The 18,725-nt window shown below is 36.7% G+C and overlaps 2 protein-coding genes across 2 annotated transcripts; both read right to left on the reverse strand.

The window, feature by feature from the left end:
- Nucleotides 1-2,830: 2,830 nt before the first annotated feature.
- On the reverse strand, nucleotides 2,831-5,131 carry LOC132634189 (cytochrome P450 71A4-like). The gene is made up of 2 exons (XM_060350479.1): nucleotides 4,194-5,131; nucleotides 2,831-3,643 (listed from the first exon to the last, which is right to left on the reverse strand). Exons 1-2 carry the CDS (start codon nucleotides 5,094-5,096, stop codon nucleotides 3,029-3,031), a joined length of 1,518 nt encoding a protein of 505 aa, XP_060206462.1. The 5' UTR covers nucleotides 5,097-5,131; the 3' UTR covers nucleotides 2,831-3,028.
- Nucleotides 5,132-6,703: 1,572 nt separating this feature from the next.
- Nucleotides 6,704-8,410, reverse strand: LOC132631365 (cytochrome P450 71A4-like; the record flags this gene model as incomplete). The annotated part of the gene is made up of 2 exons (XM_060346948.1): nucleotides 6,704-7,395; nucleotides 8,006-8,410. Coding segments are annotated over 2 exons (1,020 nt in total), but the record flags the coding sequence as incomplete, so codon positions are not given.
- Nucleotides 8,411-18,725: the final 10,315 nt, after the last annotated feature.

Genomic DNA, 18,725 nt, shown 5'->3' on the forward strand with positions numbered 1-18,725 from the left:
ATCCACTGTAGACGCCAACTTGCAAGTTTTTCCCCATTATATTATGTTTCGTGATTATGTCTGTTTTGTCATTATATTATCTTTTGTGATCATAATCAAACAAATCACTAATTTCCTCATTCTTTCAGAGCTTCAAAATACCTAAGAAAAGATCCTTTGCATGAAATAGAAATACATATAGTGATAAGGATCACTTTCTTGAAGAAATTATATAGTGATGGGCTGACGCATGACGGCGACCACTTTCTTCTTGATATGATCAAAACAAATTATTCATTTTGATTCTCTCATAGCTTCAGAGTATACCTAAAGAAAAATTCTTTTGGTGAGGAAAAGAAACATATAGTGGTGTCGACCTCTTTCTTGAAGAAATTATTAGTTAAGAAATTGAAAAGCATGAGTTTATTGAACCAATAATGGTGCTTTTAGCTGTACATTGATAAGTTGCTGATATATTTAACTGCAGAGGACAATGATAATATCTATACAGTTACTCATTTGATTTCCATGTTTTGCGATTTGACTTCTTACCTATAGCCTGGTTGACCAAATTTATTTTTCCCCCAAAAGTATTTATTTTTTCAATAAGTGTTTATTTAAAAAAAAAAGTGAAGTGTTTGGCCAAGCTTTTGGGAGAAAATAAGTGTTTTTAGAGAATAGCAGAAACGGTTTTTCAAAAGCTAAAAAAAAATAACTTTTGCCCAAAAGTATTTTTTTTAAAAGTACTTTTGAAAAAAATACACAAGCACTTTTTAAAAGCTTGGTTAATTGATGCTCCAAAGTATTTTTTAAATTAATTGGCCAAACACAAATTGTTTTTAGCCAAAAGTACTTTTAAAATAAGCTGTTTTTAGAAGCTTGACCAAACAGACTACTAGTCATTCATTTATGAAACCATAAAAGAGTTCATTTTGTGGGGGTAAAATAGGGATGATTTATTTTATTTAAATTTATACTATTATATAAACATGAGTTTGGAGGAGGATCGTCGTCCGTCCTCCAACTCATGTACAAAAAAAAAAAAAAAGTCCCCACAACCTCCAAACTCTAAAAAAAAAAAATAACATGCACCCCATATTAAAAAATCAAACAATATTTATGTAATTCCCAAAGTATCTCCATTAAGTCAATAATAGTGGATTCATTGTCACATGCGTATCAACCCATTAGTGGGAGCAAATGAAATTATTGTACAACAAAAAAGGTGAACCCCATATTATTGTTTTTCTTCAAAAGGTTAAGTAGTCAAACCATACAATTTCCTTTCTTTTCTTATATTAGCCTGAGATATTTAAAAAGTAAGTCCCACCACCTCCAAACTCATGTAAAAAAAAAAAAAGTAGACCCCACCACCTCCAAACTCTTTTTTTTTTAAATAAGTGGATCCCACATTAAAAAAATCAAGCAAAATAAAAAAATAAAAAAAAAGGTGGACCCCATATTAAAAAAAAGCAATATAAAAAAAAGTGCACCCCATATTAAAAAATTAAACAATATTTATGTAATTTCCAAAGTATCCCCATTAAGTCAATAATAGTGGATTCATTGCCACATGCGTATCAACCCATTAGTGAGAGCAAATAAAATTATTGTACATCAAAAAACGTGGACCTCATATTATTGTTTTTCTTCAAAAGGTTAAGTAGTCAAACCATACAATTTCCTTTCTTTTCTTATATTGGCCTGAGATCTAATCTAGATATTTAACTATTGTAATATTCCGTCATGTCATTTATTTGTTATGTTTACTAAAATAAATATACTTAAAATATTTATATTTTAAAATAAGATAGAATTTAATTACTTTTTCATTTTTATTCTTACTCTAATAAATGTGAAAAGAGATTAATGTCTTAAAAGAAAAAATAATACTAAATGGATATCAAATAATAAATAAGGTAAATTAGTCAAATTATAATTCTAATTGACATTTCCTTAAAAAAAGGTGTGAAAGACAACATGATAAGTAAAATGAGCTAAACCAAGCATATTCACCAAAAATTTAAAAATAGTAGTTCTTCGTTTAAATAGAAAATCAAATTGCTACTTTGTTTCGTTTTAAACATGTAAAATTAACTTAATAATTTGAATTAGAATTATCCAAGTCAAAATTTGATAAAAAATAATAAGTATTGTTTAGGTCCAATCTACATACATTAACAATAGAATATTTTATACCTTTAAATTAATCGAATTAAAAATCAAAATATCAACTGATGCTTAAATATTGGTATTGTTTTGTCTCAAAGAGAGGAAAATAGTTTCTTTTTAAACAAGTCTTCTCTTTTAAAAAGTATTAATAAATTTTTACAAACTTTGTATTCGTAGCAAACACTAATATAATAAAGTTTTGGATACGGAGTACAAACTACAATGTTATATTAATCGTGTTTTGAACATAGTATATATATATGCATAAAAACAGTGCAAACTTATGTATGTTTATTAGCAATATAAAATATATATATAAATTATCACTACCCAAACACAACTACATACACATGCATACATTATAATCCAAAGTGTTGACCTGTGCGCAGCACGGGCGTACGCCATCTAGTTCATTGAAAAAAGGAGGGGGGTTCATGAGTTGGATGAAGAAATCCATCAAGAACCAGTTCTTACCGATTCAGGGCCCAAACCTTTGAAACATATGGTATATAATACTGCTCAAAAAAACACACGGCACGCCCCAATAATTCAGTTGATTAGTGAAATATCGAATGGAAAGATGGTTAATTATTAAATAGTAAAAAAAAATAAAAAATACCAATTACGTGTAGAATAACTTCAATTTTCTTTGACACAAAAATGTTATCCCGGAGCATGCTAGAACAAGAAATATTGCATAAAAGAACATAAAACAGATGTACTAACACCCAAAAAGGGAGTCAACCGCTAAACTTGTAACATATGGTGAAATTATTACTAGCAACGGTGGGAACTAGTACAGTATGTTTTATTGATAATAACTATTGGTGAACAAGATCAGTGATCTAGATAGTAAGAAATGGAGAAAAATAAACTCCTAACTAGAGCATGGAGTGGCCACTACTAGTAAAGGTGATTTCCTGTGAATAGTGATGCCAGTGCTTTCAGTCATATCCAAATCCTCCGGCTTTATCCCTTCTGGTAATGCAAAATTAAACTCATGCACAAGCCTTGCTAATGCTAGCTCAATTACCGCGATAGCAAAAGTACTTCCTGGGCAGCCCCTTCTGCCAGCTCCGAAGGGAATGAACTCAAAGTTTAGTCCTTTGACATCAATATCACTATTTAAGAATCTCTCTGGTCGATATTCCTCTGGATTTTCCCACAATAACGGGTCTCTTCCGATCGCCCAAGCATTAATAATGGCTTGAGTTCTAGCAGGTATGTGATAATAGCCTAATAATTTCACGTCTTCCATTGATTCTCGAGGAAGTAGTAGTGCATTGGGTGGATGAATCCTGAGGGTCTCTTTGATAACAGCTCTCAGATATTGCATATTTCCCAAGTCATCCTCTTTTATCTCTTCTTTCCCTTGGACTAATCCCCTCACTTCATTTTGTAATGTTTCCATGGCTTTTGGATGCCTTAAAAGCTCTGTCATTGTCCAACCTAGAGTTGTATATGTTGAATCCGTGCCAGCAGCAAACGAATCCTATGATAGAAAATGAACATGACATCAAATGGCAGACAACATTTTTTAGCTCCATTTACTTCCACGTGCATGTAATGTTCTTAGGGCTTAAGGGTCAACAGTCCTGAGAGGAAATGGTAGAACATAGCCCTTTACCATTTGAATACCTCTTTAAAAATTTGTAAAGGGCTACAAAATCAATTGACCCAGGGGCGGATGTAACATTTTAATTGAACCCATAACTTTCGACGCGAAATATAAATTTATGAGTAAATATTTATTAAAATTACAATAAATAGTAGACATGGAACCATAACTTCAAAAATAAAACGGGTTCAATGCTAAAAATCTTAAAAGGTTAAACTTATAGAATTTAAATCCCGAATCTGCCTCTGAATTTACCCCCTCCAATGCATAAACTATAGATAGAGTAAGTGTCTCCCTTATTCTAACCCTCTATGATATTATAGGACAGTCAAGAACTAACACCTCTGGTTCTAGACAAATTCCATGTGAGTTTCAACTTTCTTTTAAAACGTTAAACAATGCCTAGGAAATACGAGATTCTTACCAAGAGGATAGCTTTTAATGAATCCCTTTGAAGAGGAAACCCGGTTTCCTTTCCATTTTGAATTTCTAGCAAAACGTCCACAAAGTCTTTAGCTTTACCCGGGCGGTATTCTCTTTTCTTGTTCCTGATAATGTGTTCTTCAATCACACTCTCCAAGAATGCATCCAACTCTTTAGCTACTTTCTCCACTTTGATATCTAAACCAGTGATTTTATTGACCCATTCAAGCCATGGAACATAATCCCCGACGTTAAAAGAACCTATAAGTTCAACTAGTTTTTCTAGGATGGTCTTACCATCTATTCCACTTTCCCCTTCATTATATTTCCTCCCGAAGGACACTCTGCTAATTATGTTATTAGTCAGAGAATATAAACTAACGCTCAAATCTATCACTGAACTCAAAGAATCACACTCTTGCCTGATTTTTGCAATTACGTTGGATGTTTCTTCTTCTCTGACATCACGAAAAGATTGAACTCTTTTATTACTGAGAAGGTGAAGCACAGTAATACTTCTAACTTGCCTCCAATATTCACCAAAGGGACTAAAGGCCACGTCCTTGGAGCGATAAAAGAGTCTATCAGCGATGCTGGATTTAGGTCTGCTTGCCCAGACGAGATCGTGAGTTTTCATGATATCACGAGCAGCATCGACAGAGGAAGCAACAATGACTGGCTTACTGCCTAAGTGAAGTAGCATGACTGGACCATATTTTTCAGATAGTTTATGGAGAGAACGATGAGGATGTGACCCAAGTTGATGCAAATTTCCTATAATTGGAAGCTTTCTTGGGGATGGTGGTAACTGTTTTTGGACGTTTGAGGTAGTAAAGAAGCACTGATGAAGGAAGAAAATGAAAACAAGCAGAGGAATTAGAAGAGAATACCAGGGGATATCCATTTTTTGTTGTTGTAGCAAGGAGTATTGAGATACAATGAAATCAAGATTTGAGTACTTAGACTTGGGAATTCAAGTTACTAATATATAGCTACAAGTTGAATTATTGATCCACTGTAGACGCTGGCTTGCAAGCTTTCCCCGTGAATACTTTTTTGTTTAAAATAATTAATATAGTTGTAAGTTCGGTAGATCTATTTTAAAATGGCAAGAGTTCTAAGGATTATGTCTGTTTTGTCATTATATTATGGTTCGTGATCATAATCAAGCAAATCAAACATTTCTTGGTTCTTTCAGAGCTTCAAAATACCTAAAGAAAAGTTCTTTTGTGTGGAAAAAAAATACATATAGTGATATCGACCACTCTCTTCAAAAACTTATATAGTGATAGCTTCAATTTTCTTGAAGAAATTAGTGATGTCGACCACTTTTCTTCTTTATATAATCAAAACAAATTATTCATTTCCTGATTCTCTTAGAGCTTCAAAGTATACTAAAGAAAAGATCTTTTGGGGAGGAAAATATACATATCGTGGTGTCAACCTCTTTCATGAAAAAAATATTATTTATAAATTGAAAGCGTGAGTTTATAGTACTACTAATGATACTTTTAGTTGTACATTGATAAGTTATTGATATATTTAACTAGAGAAGACAATGATAATAAACTTGGGTTCTTTGCATTTTGCACCCTTAATGTATACAATTCTTTGATTTACATATTCTTCTATCTTTTGCGATTTGACCCTTTACCTAGTCATTATTTATAAAATCATAAAACAGAGGGTAAAATAGGGATGATGTATTTCAACTTCAATTTATTGAAAAAGGAAGAGGGGTCAGTTGGATGAAGAAATCCCTCAAGAACCAGTCCTTACCAATTCATCAAGGCCCAAGCCTTTGAAACATGTAATATATAATGGTAAATACTTACCCGCACTAGATATTATACCTAACCAATTCAGAAAATACACAACATGCCCAATATTTACCTTTGAGAAAGAAAAAAATTCCTTCAAAATACTAGGCGTCTCTTTTTCCCCTTCTTTTGGAATCAAATATATACCAACTAAATGTGGAAAAGCTTAGATGGATAATTAATTATTGGCAAGATAGTTTGTTATAAATAGCAACAACCATAAAAAAAAAAAAAAAAAAAAAAAAAAAAAAAAAAAAAAAAACGTTTGGGCTATGGTCCCTTACTGTGTAGAATAGCTTCAATTTTTTGACAAATTAATATTATCCGAAGAGCACGTTAGAATAAGAAATATTGCATAAAAGAACATAAAACATATTCTCATATTCCCTCTGTTTCAATTTATGTGAAGTCTATGAGGTGATTCTTTGACCACGTTTTTCTTATATTTTTTTAAGTTATTTGAATTATAAATTATCATGACTTATAATACTTTTTATGTAATTTCTAAACATATAAATTTTATTTTTACAAACTTAAAAAATCTATGTCAAAACTTACGGCCAAGATTATAAAGTTTGACTCTCGTATTCCGAAAACGTTCAAATTAATTGAAACAAGACTAACACCCAAAAAGGGAGTCGACCAATAAACTTGTTACATATAGTGAAATTATTACTAACTACTAGCCATGCTGGGAACTAGGTTTCATTGATAATATTGGTGAATAAGATCTGTGATCCAGATAGTAAGAAATGGAGTAATAAACTCTTAAGTACATGGAGTGGCCACAACTAGCAAAGGTGATTTCCTACGAGTAGTTATGCCGGTGCTTTCAGTCATATCCATATCCTCCGGTTTTAACCCTTCTGGTAATGCAAAATTAAACTTATGCACAAGCTTCGCTACTGCTAGGTCAATTACTGCAATAGCAAAACTACTTCCTGGGCAGCCCCTTCTACCAGCTCCGAAGGGAATGAACTCACAGTTTAGTCCTTTGACATCATGAATATCACTATTTAAGAATCTCTCTGGCCGATACTCCTCTGGATTTCCCCACAATAACGGGTCTCTTCCGATAGCCCAAGCATTAACAATGGCTTGAGTTTGGGCAGGAATGTGATAATAGCCTAACAATTTCACGTCTTCCATTGATTCTCGAGGAAGTAGTAGTGGAATTGCTGGATGAAGCCTGAGGCTTTCCTTGATTGCTGCTTTCAGATACTGCATATATTTTAGATCATCCTCTGTTATCTCCGATTTTCCTTGAGCTAATTGTCGCACTTCATTCTGTAATGTTTCCATGGTTCTTGGCTGCCTCAAAAGCTCTGCCATTGTCCAATCTAGAGTTGTATATGTTGTATCCGTGCCAGCAGCAAACGAATCCTATGATAGGAAATGAACACAAAATCAAATGACAAACTGAGTTTTTAAGCTCCACTTACTTCCACATGCTTTCCAACATGTGAATTATAGCCACTGACCATGGAGGCTATACGCATAAAAGCACTGTTGGTGTGTAGTCTCACCACCATCATTTTACTTCGCGAAATAAAATTTAAAATAGTATACATTTGCGACATGTTCATACAAGAAAATTAATAATACTCCCTCCGTTTCATAATAAGTGGTGTTTTTACCCTTTCATTTTGTTTCAAAATAAGTGATATTTCACAAAATTAAGAATATATCGATTTCTTTCTTCCAACTTTACCCTTACTTAAATATAGAGTTTTACTTAACCAAAAAAACCATTACAGAACATAATTCTTTTTTAAGGTGTTTGATTAAGGGTAAGTTAGTAAAAATACATCTTACTTTCTAGGAGTGAGTCATTTTCTTAAGGGGTGTACCCAAGTTAAAAATACCAGTTATTATGAAATGGAGGGAGTAATAGTATCTGCATTCACTAAGCTTAAACTTATGAAATAGAGCAATAAGGGTGATATATTGTTATGTGGGATTAACTAATGCGAAGAAAAAATGAGATTCTTACCAAGAGGATAGCTTTCAATGAATCCCTTTGAAGAGGAAAGCCAGTTTCCTTTCCATTTTGAATTTCTAGCAAAATGTCCACGAAGTCTTTAGGTTCACCTGTGCGGTATTTTCTTTTCTTGTTCCTAATAATGTGTTCTTCAATCACACTCTCTAAAAATGTATCCAACTTTTTAGCTACTTTCTCCACTTTGGTGTCCAAACCAGTGATTTTATTGATCCATTTAAGCCACGGAATATAATCCCCAACGTTAAAACAACCTACAAGTTCAACAAATTCTGCTAGGATGGCCTTTGCATCTATTCCACTTTCCCTTTCATTATATGTCCTCCCTAAGGCTACTCGGCTAATTATGTTATTAGTGAGAGCACATAAATGATCTCCCAAATATATTATTGAACTCGAAGAATGAAGAAATGAGAGAATTTAAACAACACAACTGGATTTTTTTTTTTATTTATATTTCTCTGATGTATTGTATACACTGTTGTATCTATTTATGCTACTAAACTAGGGACTGGAAATGTAAATTCTATACTGTACAAGGAATGTAAATAAATAAAATAAATCTGCAAATTATCCTAACTAACTTTGTCTCATTCAAGTGTCATATTATATTGTATGGTAGAGTGTATCCTAATTATACTATGTGTCACATTGTTGGGCTGAAGAGAAAGTAATTCAGTTTGTGTGTACCGGAAGCCCAAGATTAATATGAGCCCAATAATGTGTAAAATTCAGAAGGCCCAAATATGTTTTGTCCAAAAAAGGTTGAGCGTGTGTCAACTTAACGTGAATATGTTCTGTCCGTCTCTTTCAATTTAGAAGGTTGTTGAACAGCTATGGAGGATATTTCATCAGCCCCCCTCAAGTTGGTATCCGGTGATCGGATACCCAACTTGACAAGAAAATGACGATGAAGAGGACCGGCGAGAGCCTTGGTGAACAGATCTGCGATTTGGGAAGAGGAAGGTAGAAAAGAGAGAGAGATAAGGCCACCAAGGAGTTTTTCACGAACGAAGTGACAATCAAGCTCGATGTGCTTGGTGCGTTCGTGAAAGACGGGGTTTTTTGCAATATATATGGCGGATCTGTTGTCGCAGTGTAGAGGAACAGGAAGAGAAGGTGAGACAGTGAGATCTGAGAGAAGACGAACGATCCAAGAGATCTCGGCTACTAAACGACGCATAGAGCGGTATTCAGATTCTGTTGAGGAAAGAGAAACGACTGGTTGTTTCTTGGATTTCCAAGACACTGGTGAGTCGCCGAGACTGATGTAGAAGCCGCTGACGGAGCATCTAGAGTCGGATCACGAGGCCCAATCGGCATCACAGAACCCAAGTACTTGAAGAGAAGGAGAAGAATTCATAAAAAGGCCCAAGCTTGGATCTTTACGGAGATAGCGAAGGGTATGGAAGTGTTATACCCCGTATTTTTATACGTCAAATTATTCATAAGTTAATCGACATAAGTTAAGGACGGGATTATTTTGGGATATGTAATAGGAACTTTTAATTCTCAATTTTAATGAGTGCACGAGTGTTTATAAGTTTCAACTAGTATGAAAATATTAGTGGAGATTAGAGATTTATTTAACTATGATTAAGTTATTAAGTGGCACATATTGATTAATTAAAGTTAACCAACTAAATTAGTGGGACATGTGTCAATGTTATGGGCTACATATATATGGTCATAAGATGACTCATAATACACCATTTCATTCACAAAATTCATCCATCAAAATAGAGTTAGTGAGAGAAGCTCTCAAACTAGAGAGAGAGAGAGAGAGAAGTTCGGTCACTGTTCACGACGCCGGACTGTTCACGGCGGCTACTGTTCACGCCGTTCACGCCGGAACTGTTCACGACGGCGGAACTGTTCACGACACACTGTTCACGGCGTCACTATTCACGACAAGAGGAGAAACATCCAACCCCATTTCTAGCCTTCCCAAAAATAATTCCTTGGTGTTAACCCACTATTTGGAGGTCCCTAAGTAGCGTGGAAGCATTATTGGAGCGATCAAACCATCCATTTTTGTAAATCGCAAACCCTAACTTTCTTGTGGAGTAAAGAACAAAGGTAAAAATTTCTATTGTTTTATGGGATATAAATGTTTTATGCATATTGTGGTATGTTAATATGGATGAAATTGGTGAAATATCGTATGTTGGAAGTGGGTTGTGTGCTTGGGGAGTTAGCCGTGTAAATGGGGGTGTGATTGGGTTAATGAATAAAAAAAAAATTGTAGCATGTTTGATTGTTGTAGAGTGGAGAAGAGAATAAAAATCATTAATATATGTATATGTGTGTAGTGTGGCCGTGTATAGCCCCAATGTTTGGCAAAGGATGAATCAATATCGCTTAGTGTTTTAGTTGTCGTCGTTATGAATTCTAGTTTGGAAATGAGAGTTTAATGTCCCAAATTGATATGGTGAATATTGCGGACTGATTTGGAGAATTTTGTGAAATTAATGCAATCTTTATATTTATGAGAATTATATCGTTATAGTGTAGATTGTTGATACAAATCATGACTTGAAAATGAGGAATGTCGTAAAGGGGCTGCTCTCGGTTTTAGGGCTGTTTTCGGCCCAATTTGGAGAAATTGTTGGATCGTTGGAAATATTATGTGAATTGTTTAGAATGTTCTTGAATGTTGTTAGTATGTGTTTGGGTTAGTATTTGAATGTATAGGCGTTGATGTTGGCTTGAAGGTAAGCCATTAATTGAATATTTGGAAAGTTGTCGAATGATGAAAAAGAGAGTATTAATGTAATATTGTCTTTCGGATTGGTTATTGGAGTTGCTAGGTTGGTTATTGTGGTTGTTGTTGTTGATTTTGAGCGAGTTAAATTCTCGGGATGACCTATTTACAGGGGAAATGCTGCCGAATTTTCCATAGGATTTAGAGTTAGTTTGGAATGAATAATTGCTTAAGTGCCTATGGTTAATATTGGATATTCGTTGGCATATTTGTAGACCTTGAGGAGCCCGAGGCGTAGATTGGGATTAACTTTAGATCGGCTAGCTTGGAGTGCGTACGAGGTATGTAAAGTAACCTCCTTTCTTTTTGGCATGTCTTAGTTTTACATAGGCTAAATTAGAGCCTTAAGGAAATTCCAAATCCGAAATCCGAGCATGTTTTGATTCGTATATGTTCTTTGGCACTCTTATGTATGATTTGATGAAATATGAACCCTTATGTCTTTGAAATAATCGTTTTCCGAATTTTGCATAAAAAGGGTTCACTTTAAAGAAGTTCGTAATTTTTGGAATGCCATACCTTTCACAAATATGCTCGGATTACTCAAATATTTTTATAGAAGTCTATATGACATATGATATGTATGTTTTCTATAGGCGGGCCCGACTCGGGTAAATACCCACCCGTGGGTCCCGCGACTTTCCTTTATGAAATTTGGAAACTTTGGAAAGAATTTGTTAAGACTATTATTTCGATTTTCAAATATGATCATTTTTACTTATGTTTGAATTTATGATAATGATTTTATGCATATGACTACTCACGACTCTACTCGTGCGTTCTGTTATATCTTTCGCCGGTTCCCGGGCCGGTTCTGTTATCGTGCGCACTTTGATATACTCCGAAGTTATGTTGTGTTATGGTTCTCCGAGCTACTCGCTAATGAGGGTCGGGTTCCACATATATTTGGTGTTATGCTGTGTATGGCGTTATGTTGTGATGTGATATGTGACGGGGATACGGAGATTTGAAACTTTCTGGTGTTATGCTGTGTTATGGCGCCATCGACGGGAGGGCGACCATATTCTTCTGTACCCTATGCATGACTTACATGTTTGAAACTAAACATTTTGATATGATTGGATTTGTACTTATGTTCGGCACTTCTGCTTCGTTTATGTCTCAGGTTTGTTTTCTGTATATTCTGCTTTGCATACTCAGTACATATTTCGTACTGACCCCCCTTTCTTCGGGGGGGGGGGGGGGGGGGGCTGCGTTTCATGCCCGCAGGTACAGACGCACAGTTTGGTGATCTACCCATTTAGGACATCCTCTTCTGCTGTTTGGAGTGCTCTTCTCATTTCAGAGCACACATTTTGGTATACATTTGTTCGCTATGTATATATGTATTTGTTCAGGGGTACGGCGGGGCCCTGTCCCGTCATATGATTCTGTCGGTCTGTTTAGAGGTCTGTGGACATGTTTGTGGGTTAGGGTCTTTCTGTATGGATGTATGTACATGTCGTTTGGGCGATCCCATACGCCGAGGCGGCCGGTCCGCATATGTTGTTTGGGCGATCCTATACGCCGAGGCGGCCGGTCCGCATACGTTTATATATTGCTTGGTTAGCCCTGTGTGGCTTTTGTTGGTATTTTCTGCGTGCAGGGTATATTGGATCGTCCGTAAAACAAAGGAAACTCTGCCGAAATTTTTCTGGAAATTACCTAAATCTGAAATAAAGCCTTGTCGGCGTACATATATATCTGCATACGGTTGCGTTGAGATGTGTTTGAACAGTTTGATATAGTTTGAGACGGCATATAGTAATTATGGCCGTATATGCTATCTGTTTGTGATTTGATTTGGATAAGTGTGTACGATTTGATATGTTTGTCTGTCTGGGTGTCCAAGTAGGGCACCAGTCGCGGCCCACGGGGCTGGGTCGTGACAGAAGTGGTATCAGAGCGGTTTGTCCTAGGAATGTCTACAGACCGTGTCTAGTAGAGTCTTGTTTATCGGTGTGTTGTGCACCACATCTATAAACAGGAGGCTACAGGACATTTAGGATGTTACCTTTCTTTGGATCTTAGATCGTGCGATAGAGCCAGCCGTAGGAAATGAATTCCCTTTTGTTACTAACCCTTGATTTCAGCCGAAGAACGGTATCGACAGAAGACAGTGATTGATGATATGGGAAGCTACACAGTGCGCAGGTAAGTAATGGTGCGAAAGAGGTGTATTGGAGAAGTTATTTGAAGTATGATGGAAATATAAAGTTGAAGGTTGAAAAGAAAATAAACCGGGAAATGTCACCGGTGCCGTTTGAGGTGGGCATGTGAGGTAAGTCTCGACATCTGTATACTTTTATTTGTAATTATTAGCCTTGTGTGGCTACGATGTGATATGATATGATATATAAATACGTATATGTGTTGGCCCTGTGAGGCATGGTTGGTATTTTCTGTGTACAGGTTTTGGAATAGTAAGAAATACAGAGGAACCTCTGCCCAAATTTTTCCGGGAATAAGTAAAAAGGAGAATGAAATATAGGTTCATAATGTGCCTTGAAAGTTTATACCGATGGGGCAAGATCAATCAGAAAAGGTGAAGGGTTAGGTACGCCTAGTCCGCAGGATGTAATATGAAAACCATAAGGATTGTTATAGAAGTGAGTGAAGCCTAGCAAGGAAGTAACTAGAGGATATGATGTGATTAGTGTGAAACGGGAAAGCAAATATAAAATAAGAAAGACTAACAAAGTTCTATAGGGAAAATTTAGGATAAAAGTCAAGTGGTAACAAAAGTGAAAGCGAACACAGGAAGAGGAGGATTAATTGGAAGAAGAAGGAGTCAAGTTAAGACTAAGCGCACAAGGAAGAAAGTAATATTTCAACGGAAGAGCTCGCAATACAACTGACAACGGACAGCGAAGTAAGAGGAGAGTGAAGGCAATGACGTGGAATTATTACCTCGGGAAGCAACAGAAAGAGGAAATATTACAGGAATGACTATGTAAAGACCTGGAGTACGTTATAATGGATTAAAGCGAATCAACCAATGAAAGAGGCACGTGAGGAGCATAATTAAATAAGAGAACACTTGAGTAAGTATTGGGAGTTCAGGACCAGTTTAACATTCGAGGACGAATGTTCTAAAGGGGGGAAGAATGTTATACCCCGTATTTTTATACGTCAAATTATTCATAAGTTAATCGACATAAGTTAAGGACGGGATTATTTTGGGATATGTAATAGGAACTTTTAATTCTCAATTTTAATGAGTGCACGAGTGTTTATAAGTTTCAACTAGTATGAAAATATTAGTGGAGATTAGAGATTTATTTAACTATGATTAAGTTATTAAGTGGCACATATTGATTAATTAAAGTTAACCAACTAAATTAGTGGGACATGTGTCAATGTTATGGGCTACATATATATGGTCATAAGATGACTCATAATACACCATTTCATTCACAAAATTCATCCATCAAAATAGAGTTAGTGAGAGAAGCTCTCAAACTAGAGAGAGAGAGAGAGAGAAGTTCGGTCACTGTTCACGACGCCGGACTGTTCACGGCGGCTACTGTTCACGCCGTTCACGCCGGAACTGTTCACGACGGCGGAACTGTTCACGACACACTGTTCACGGCGTCACTATTCACGACAAGAGGAGAAAAATCCAACCCCATTTCTAGCCTTCCCAAAAATAATTCCTTGGTGTTAACCCACTATTTGGAGGTCCCTAAGTAGCGTGGAAGCATTATTGGAGCGATCAAACCATCCATTTTTGTAAATCGCAAACCCTAACTTTCTTGTGGAGTAAAGAACAAAGGTAAAAATTTCTATTGTTTTATGGGATATAAATGTTTTATGCATATTATGGTATGTTAATATGGATGAAATTGGTGAAATATCGTATGTTGGAAGTGGGTTGTGTGCTTGGGGAGTTAGCCGTGTAAATGGGGGTGTGATTGGGTTAATGAATAAAAAAAAAAATTGTAGCATGTTTGATTGTTGTAGAGTGGAGAAGAGAATAAAAATCATTAATATATGTATATGTGTGTAGTGTGGCCGTGTATAGCCCCAATGTTTGGCAAAGGATGAATCAATATCGCTTAGTGTTTTAGTTGTCGTCGTTATGAATTCTAGTTTGGAAATGAGAGTTTAATGTCCCAAATTGATATGGTGAATATTGCGGACTGATTTGGAGAATTTTGTGAAATTAATGCAATCTTTATATTTATGAGAATTATATCGTTATAGTGTAGATTGTTGATACAAATCATGACTTGAAAATGAGGAATGTCGTAAAGGGGCTGCTCTCGGTTTTGGGGCTGTTTTCGGCCCAATTTGGAGAAATTGTTGGATCGTTGGAAATATTATGTGAATTGTTTAGAATGTTCTTGAATGTTGTTAGTATGTGTTTGGGTTGGTATTTGAATGTATAGGCGTTGATGTTGGCTTGAAGGTAAGCCATTAATTGAATATTTGGAAAGTTGTCGAATGATGAAAAAGAGAGTATTAATGTAATATTGTCTTTCGGATTGGATATTGGAGTTGCTAGGTTGGTTATTGTGGTTGTTGTTGTTGATTTTGAGCGAGTTAAATTCTCGGGATGGCCTATTTACAGGGGAAATGCTGCCGAATTTTCCATAGGATTTAGAGTTAGTTTGGAATGAATAATTGCTTAAGTGCCTATGGTTAATATTGGATATTCGTTGGCATATTTGTAGACCTTGAGGAGCCCGAGGCGTAGATTGGGATTAACTTTAGATCGGCTAGCTTGGAGTGCGTACGAGGTATGTAAAGTAACCTCCTTTCTTTTTGGCATGTCTTAGTTTTACATAGGCTAAATTAGAGCCTTAAGGAAATTCCAAATCCGAAATCCGAGCATGTTTTGATTCGTATATGTTCTTTGACACTCTTATGTATGATTTGATGAAATATGAACCCTTATGTCTTTGAAATAATCGTTTTCCGAATTTTGCATAAAAAGGGTTCACTTTAAAGAAGTTCGTAATTTTTGGAATGCCATACCTTTCACAAATATGCTCGGATTACTCAAATATTTTTGTAGAAGTCTATATGACATATGATATGTATGTTTTCTATAGGCGGGCCCGACTCGGGTAAATACCCACCCGTGGGTCCCGCGACTTTCCTTTATGAAATTTGGAAACTTTGGAAAGAATTTGTTAAGACTATTATTTCGATTTTCAAATATGATCATTTTTACTTATGTTTGAATTTATGATAATGATTTTATGCATATGACTACTCACGACTCTACTCGTGCGTTCTGTTATATCTTTCGCCGGTTCCCGGGCCGGTTCTGTTATCGTGCGCACTTTGATATACTCTGAAGTTATGTTGTGTTATGGTTCTCCGAGCTACTCGCTAATGAGGGTCGGGTTCCACATATATTTGGTGTTATGCTGTGTATGGCGTTATGTTGTGATGTGATATGTGACGGGGATACAGAGATTTGAAACTTTCTGGTGTTATGTTGTGTTATGGCGCCATCGACGGGAGGGCGACCATATTCTTCTGTACCCTATGCATGACTTACATGTTTGAAACTAAACATTTTGATATGATTGGATTTGTACTTATGTTCGGCACTTCTGCTTCGTTTATGTCTCAGGTTTGTTTTCTGTATATTCTGCTTTGCATACTCAGTACATATTTCGTACTGACCCCCCTTTCTTCGGGGGGGGGGGGGGGGGGGGGGCTGCGTTTCATGCCCGCAGGTACAGACGCACAGTTTGGTGATCTACCCATTTAGGACATCCTCTTCTGCTGTTTGGAGTGCTCTTCTCATTTCAGAGCACACATTTTGGTATACATTTGTTCGCTATGTATATATGTATTTGTTCAGGGGTACGGCGGGGCCCTGTCCCGTCATATGATTCTGTCGGTCTGTTTAGAGGTCTGTGGACATGTTTGTGGGTTAGGGTCTTTCTGTATGGATGTATGTACATGTCGTTTGGGCGATCCCATACGCCGAGGCGGCCGGTCCGCATATGTTGTTTGGGCGATCCTATACGCCGTCCGCATTCGTTTATATATTGCTTGGTTAGCCCTGTGTGGCTTTTGTTGGTATTTTCTGCGTGCAGGGTATATTGGATAGTCCGTAAAACAAAGGAAACTCTGCCGAAATTTTTCTGGAAATTACCTAAATCTGAAATAAAGCCTTGTCGGCGTACATATATATCTGCATACGGTTGCGTTGAGATGTGTTTGAACAGTTTGATATAGTTTGAGACGGCATATAGTAATTATGGCCGTATATGCTATCTGTTTGTGATTTGATTTGGATAAGTGTGTTACGATTTGATATGTTTGTCTGTCTGGGTGTCCAAGTAGGGCACCAGTCGCGGCCCACGGGGCTGGGTCGTGACAGGAAGGCTGCCTGAAGGTGACCAGTGTGAGGGTGTTGCATATACTGGCTGAGAGTTTGGACTACAAAAGCAAGATCAGGACGAGTGTGCGTGAGGAAGTTGAGTTGACCCAATAGACGACGGTAGAAAGTGGGGTTTGGTAGTGGTTCACCGGAAGTTATGGTGAGTTTGAGAGTAGGGTCCAAGGGAGTGGAAGCAGGGTGGGAAGGAAGATCGGGATATTCCAAAAGAAGATCCATGGCGAATTTTCGTTGAGTCACAAGCAATCCATCTGGTAAGTGCAACAATTCCATACCAAGAAAATAACTGGCAACACCTAAATCTCTGATTTTGAATTCATTGTTGAGAAAGACCTTAAGCTCACTGATTTCTTGTTGATTTTTCCCAGTTAAGAGTATATCATCAACATATACTGCAAGGATGGTGACAAGATTCCCAGAAGACTTGTAAAAAAGAGTATAGTCGTTCAAAGACGAAATGAAACCCCGAGTTCCCAAGGCTGAAGATAACCTTGCATACCACTGGCGCGATGCCTGTTTGAGCCCGTACAAGGATTTTCGTAAACGGACCACATGTGAGGGAGAAGGTGGTGTCATGCCAGGAGGGTAGCGCATGAATACTTCTTCATCTAAATCGCCGTGTAAAAAGGCGTTGTTCACGTCCAGTTGAAAAAGTGGCCAGGATTTTTTGACTGCAACTGCAAGGATGCACCGAATTGTGGTCATCTTAACAACAGGTGAGTATGTTTCTGTATAATCGACCCCTTCGCGTTGTATATCACCTCGCACAACTAAACGAGCTTTCAATCGTTCCAATTCACCATTTGACTTCAATTTTATCTTGTATACCCATTTGCAGGGTAAAGGTTTCTTACCTGGGGGCAGGAGTACCTCGTCCCATGTAGAATTAGAAATAAGAGCTCGGATTTCATCATCCATGGCAAGTTTCCAACCCGGATGACACATGGCCTGTTGGTAAGTGACTGGCTCTGTGATATGCTCAATGGAATGTAAAATTTGTTGGTTTTCTGTGCTTAGAAGTGCAAAGGAAAAAGAATGCAGGGGTAAAGTAGATGGGTTAGGGGAAATGACTGAAAAAGCATTGTCACATATAAAATCAGACAAATGAGAGGGAAAAACAGATTTTCTGGTCGTTCTGCGTAAGTCTTGTACTGTAGATGACACATCCACTGTAGGGGCAGGAGTACTTGGTGAGTTAGAAGGAGAATGATGTAGTGAATTATCAGGAGATTGGGCTGAAGAATTAGAGGGACTAGAAACTGGTAGAGGGGAAGAATTGCTGGGATCATCGGGTGACTGAGATGAATTAGAAAAATCAGTAGGTGAAGCAGGGGAATAGACCGTAGGATCAAGAGGAATGGAAACATTAGACTTAAAAGAACCAGGAAACAGTTGTGACATAGGCACAGTGTGAGCAAAAGGAAAGACGTATTCATAAAACTTTACATCTCTACTAATAATGACTTGTTTGGTAATAAGATTGAGCACTTTATAACCCTTTTTGCCAAATGGGTAACCCAGAAATACTCCAGGGATAGCCCTTGGAGATAGTTTGTCTCTATTTTTAGACAATGTTGACACAAAAA

Source organism: Lycium barbarum, chromosome 3 (genome assembly GCF_019175385.1).
Source record: "Lycium barbarum isolate Lr01 chromosome 3, ASM1917538v2, whole genome shotgun sequence".
In the NCBI taxonomy this organism is placed as follows: Eukaryota; Viridiplantae; Streptophyta; class Magnoliopsida; order Solanales; family Solanaceae; genus Lycium; species Lycium barbarum.

Excerpts from the sequence above, each read along its gene's own strand:
- LOC132634189 (XM_060350479.1), bottom strand. The coding sequence starts at position 5,096 with ATGGATATCCCCTGGTATTCTCTTCTAATTCCTCTGCTTGTTTTCATT. Across the intron at positions 3,644-4,193 it reads CATTAAAAGCTATCCTCTTG|GATTCGTTTGCTGCTGGCAC; the intron begins GTAAGAATCTCG and ends TTTCTATCATAG.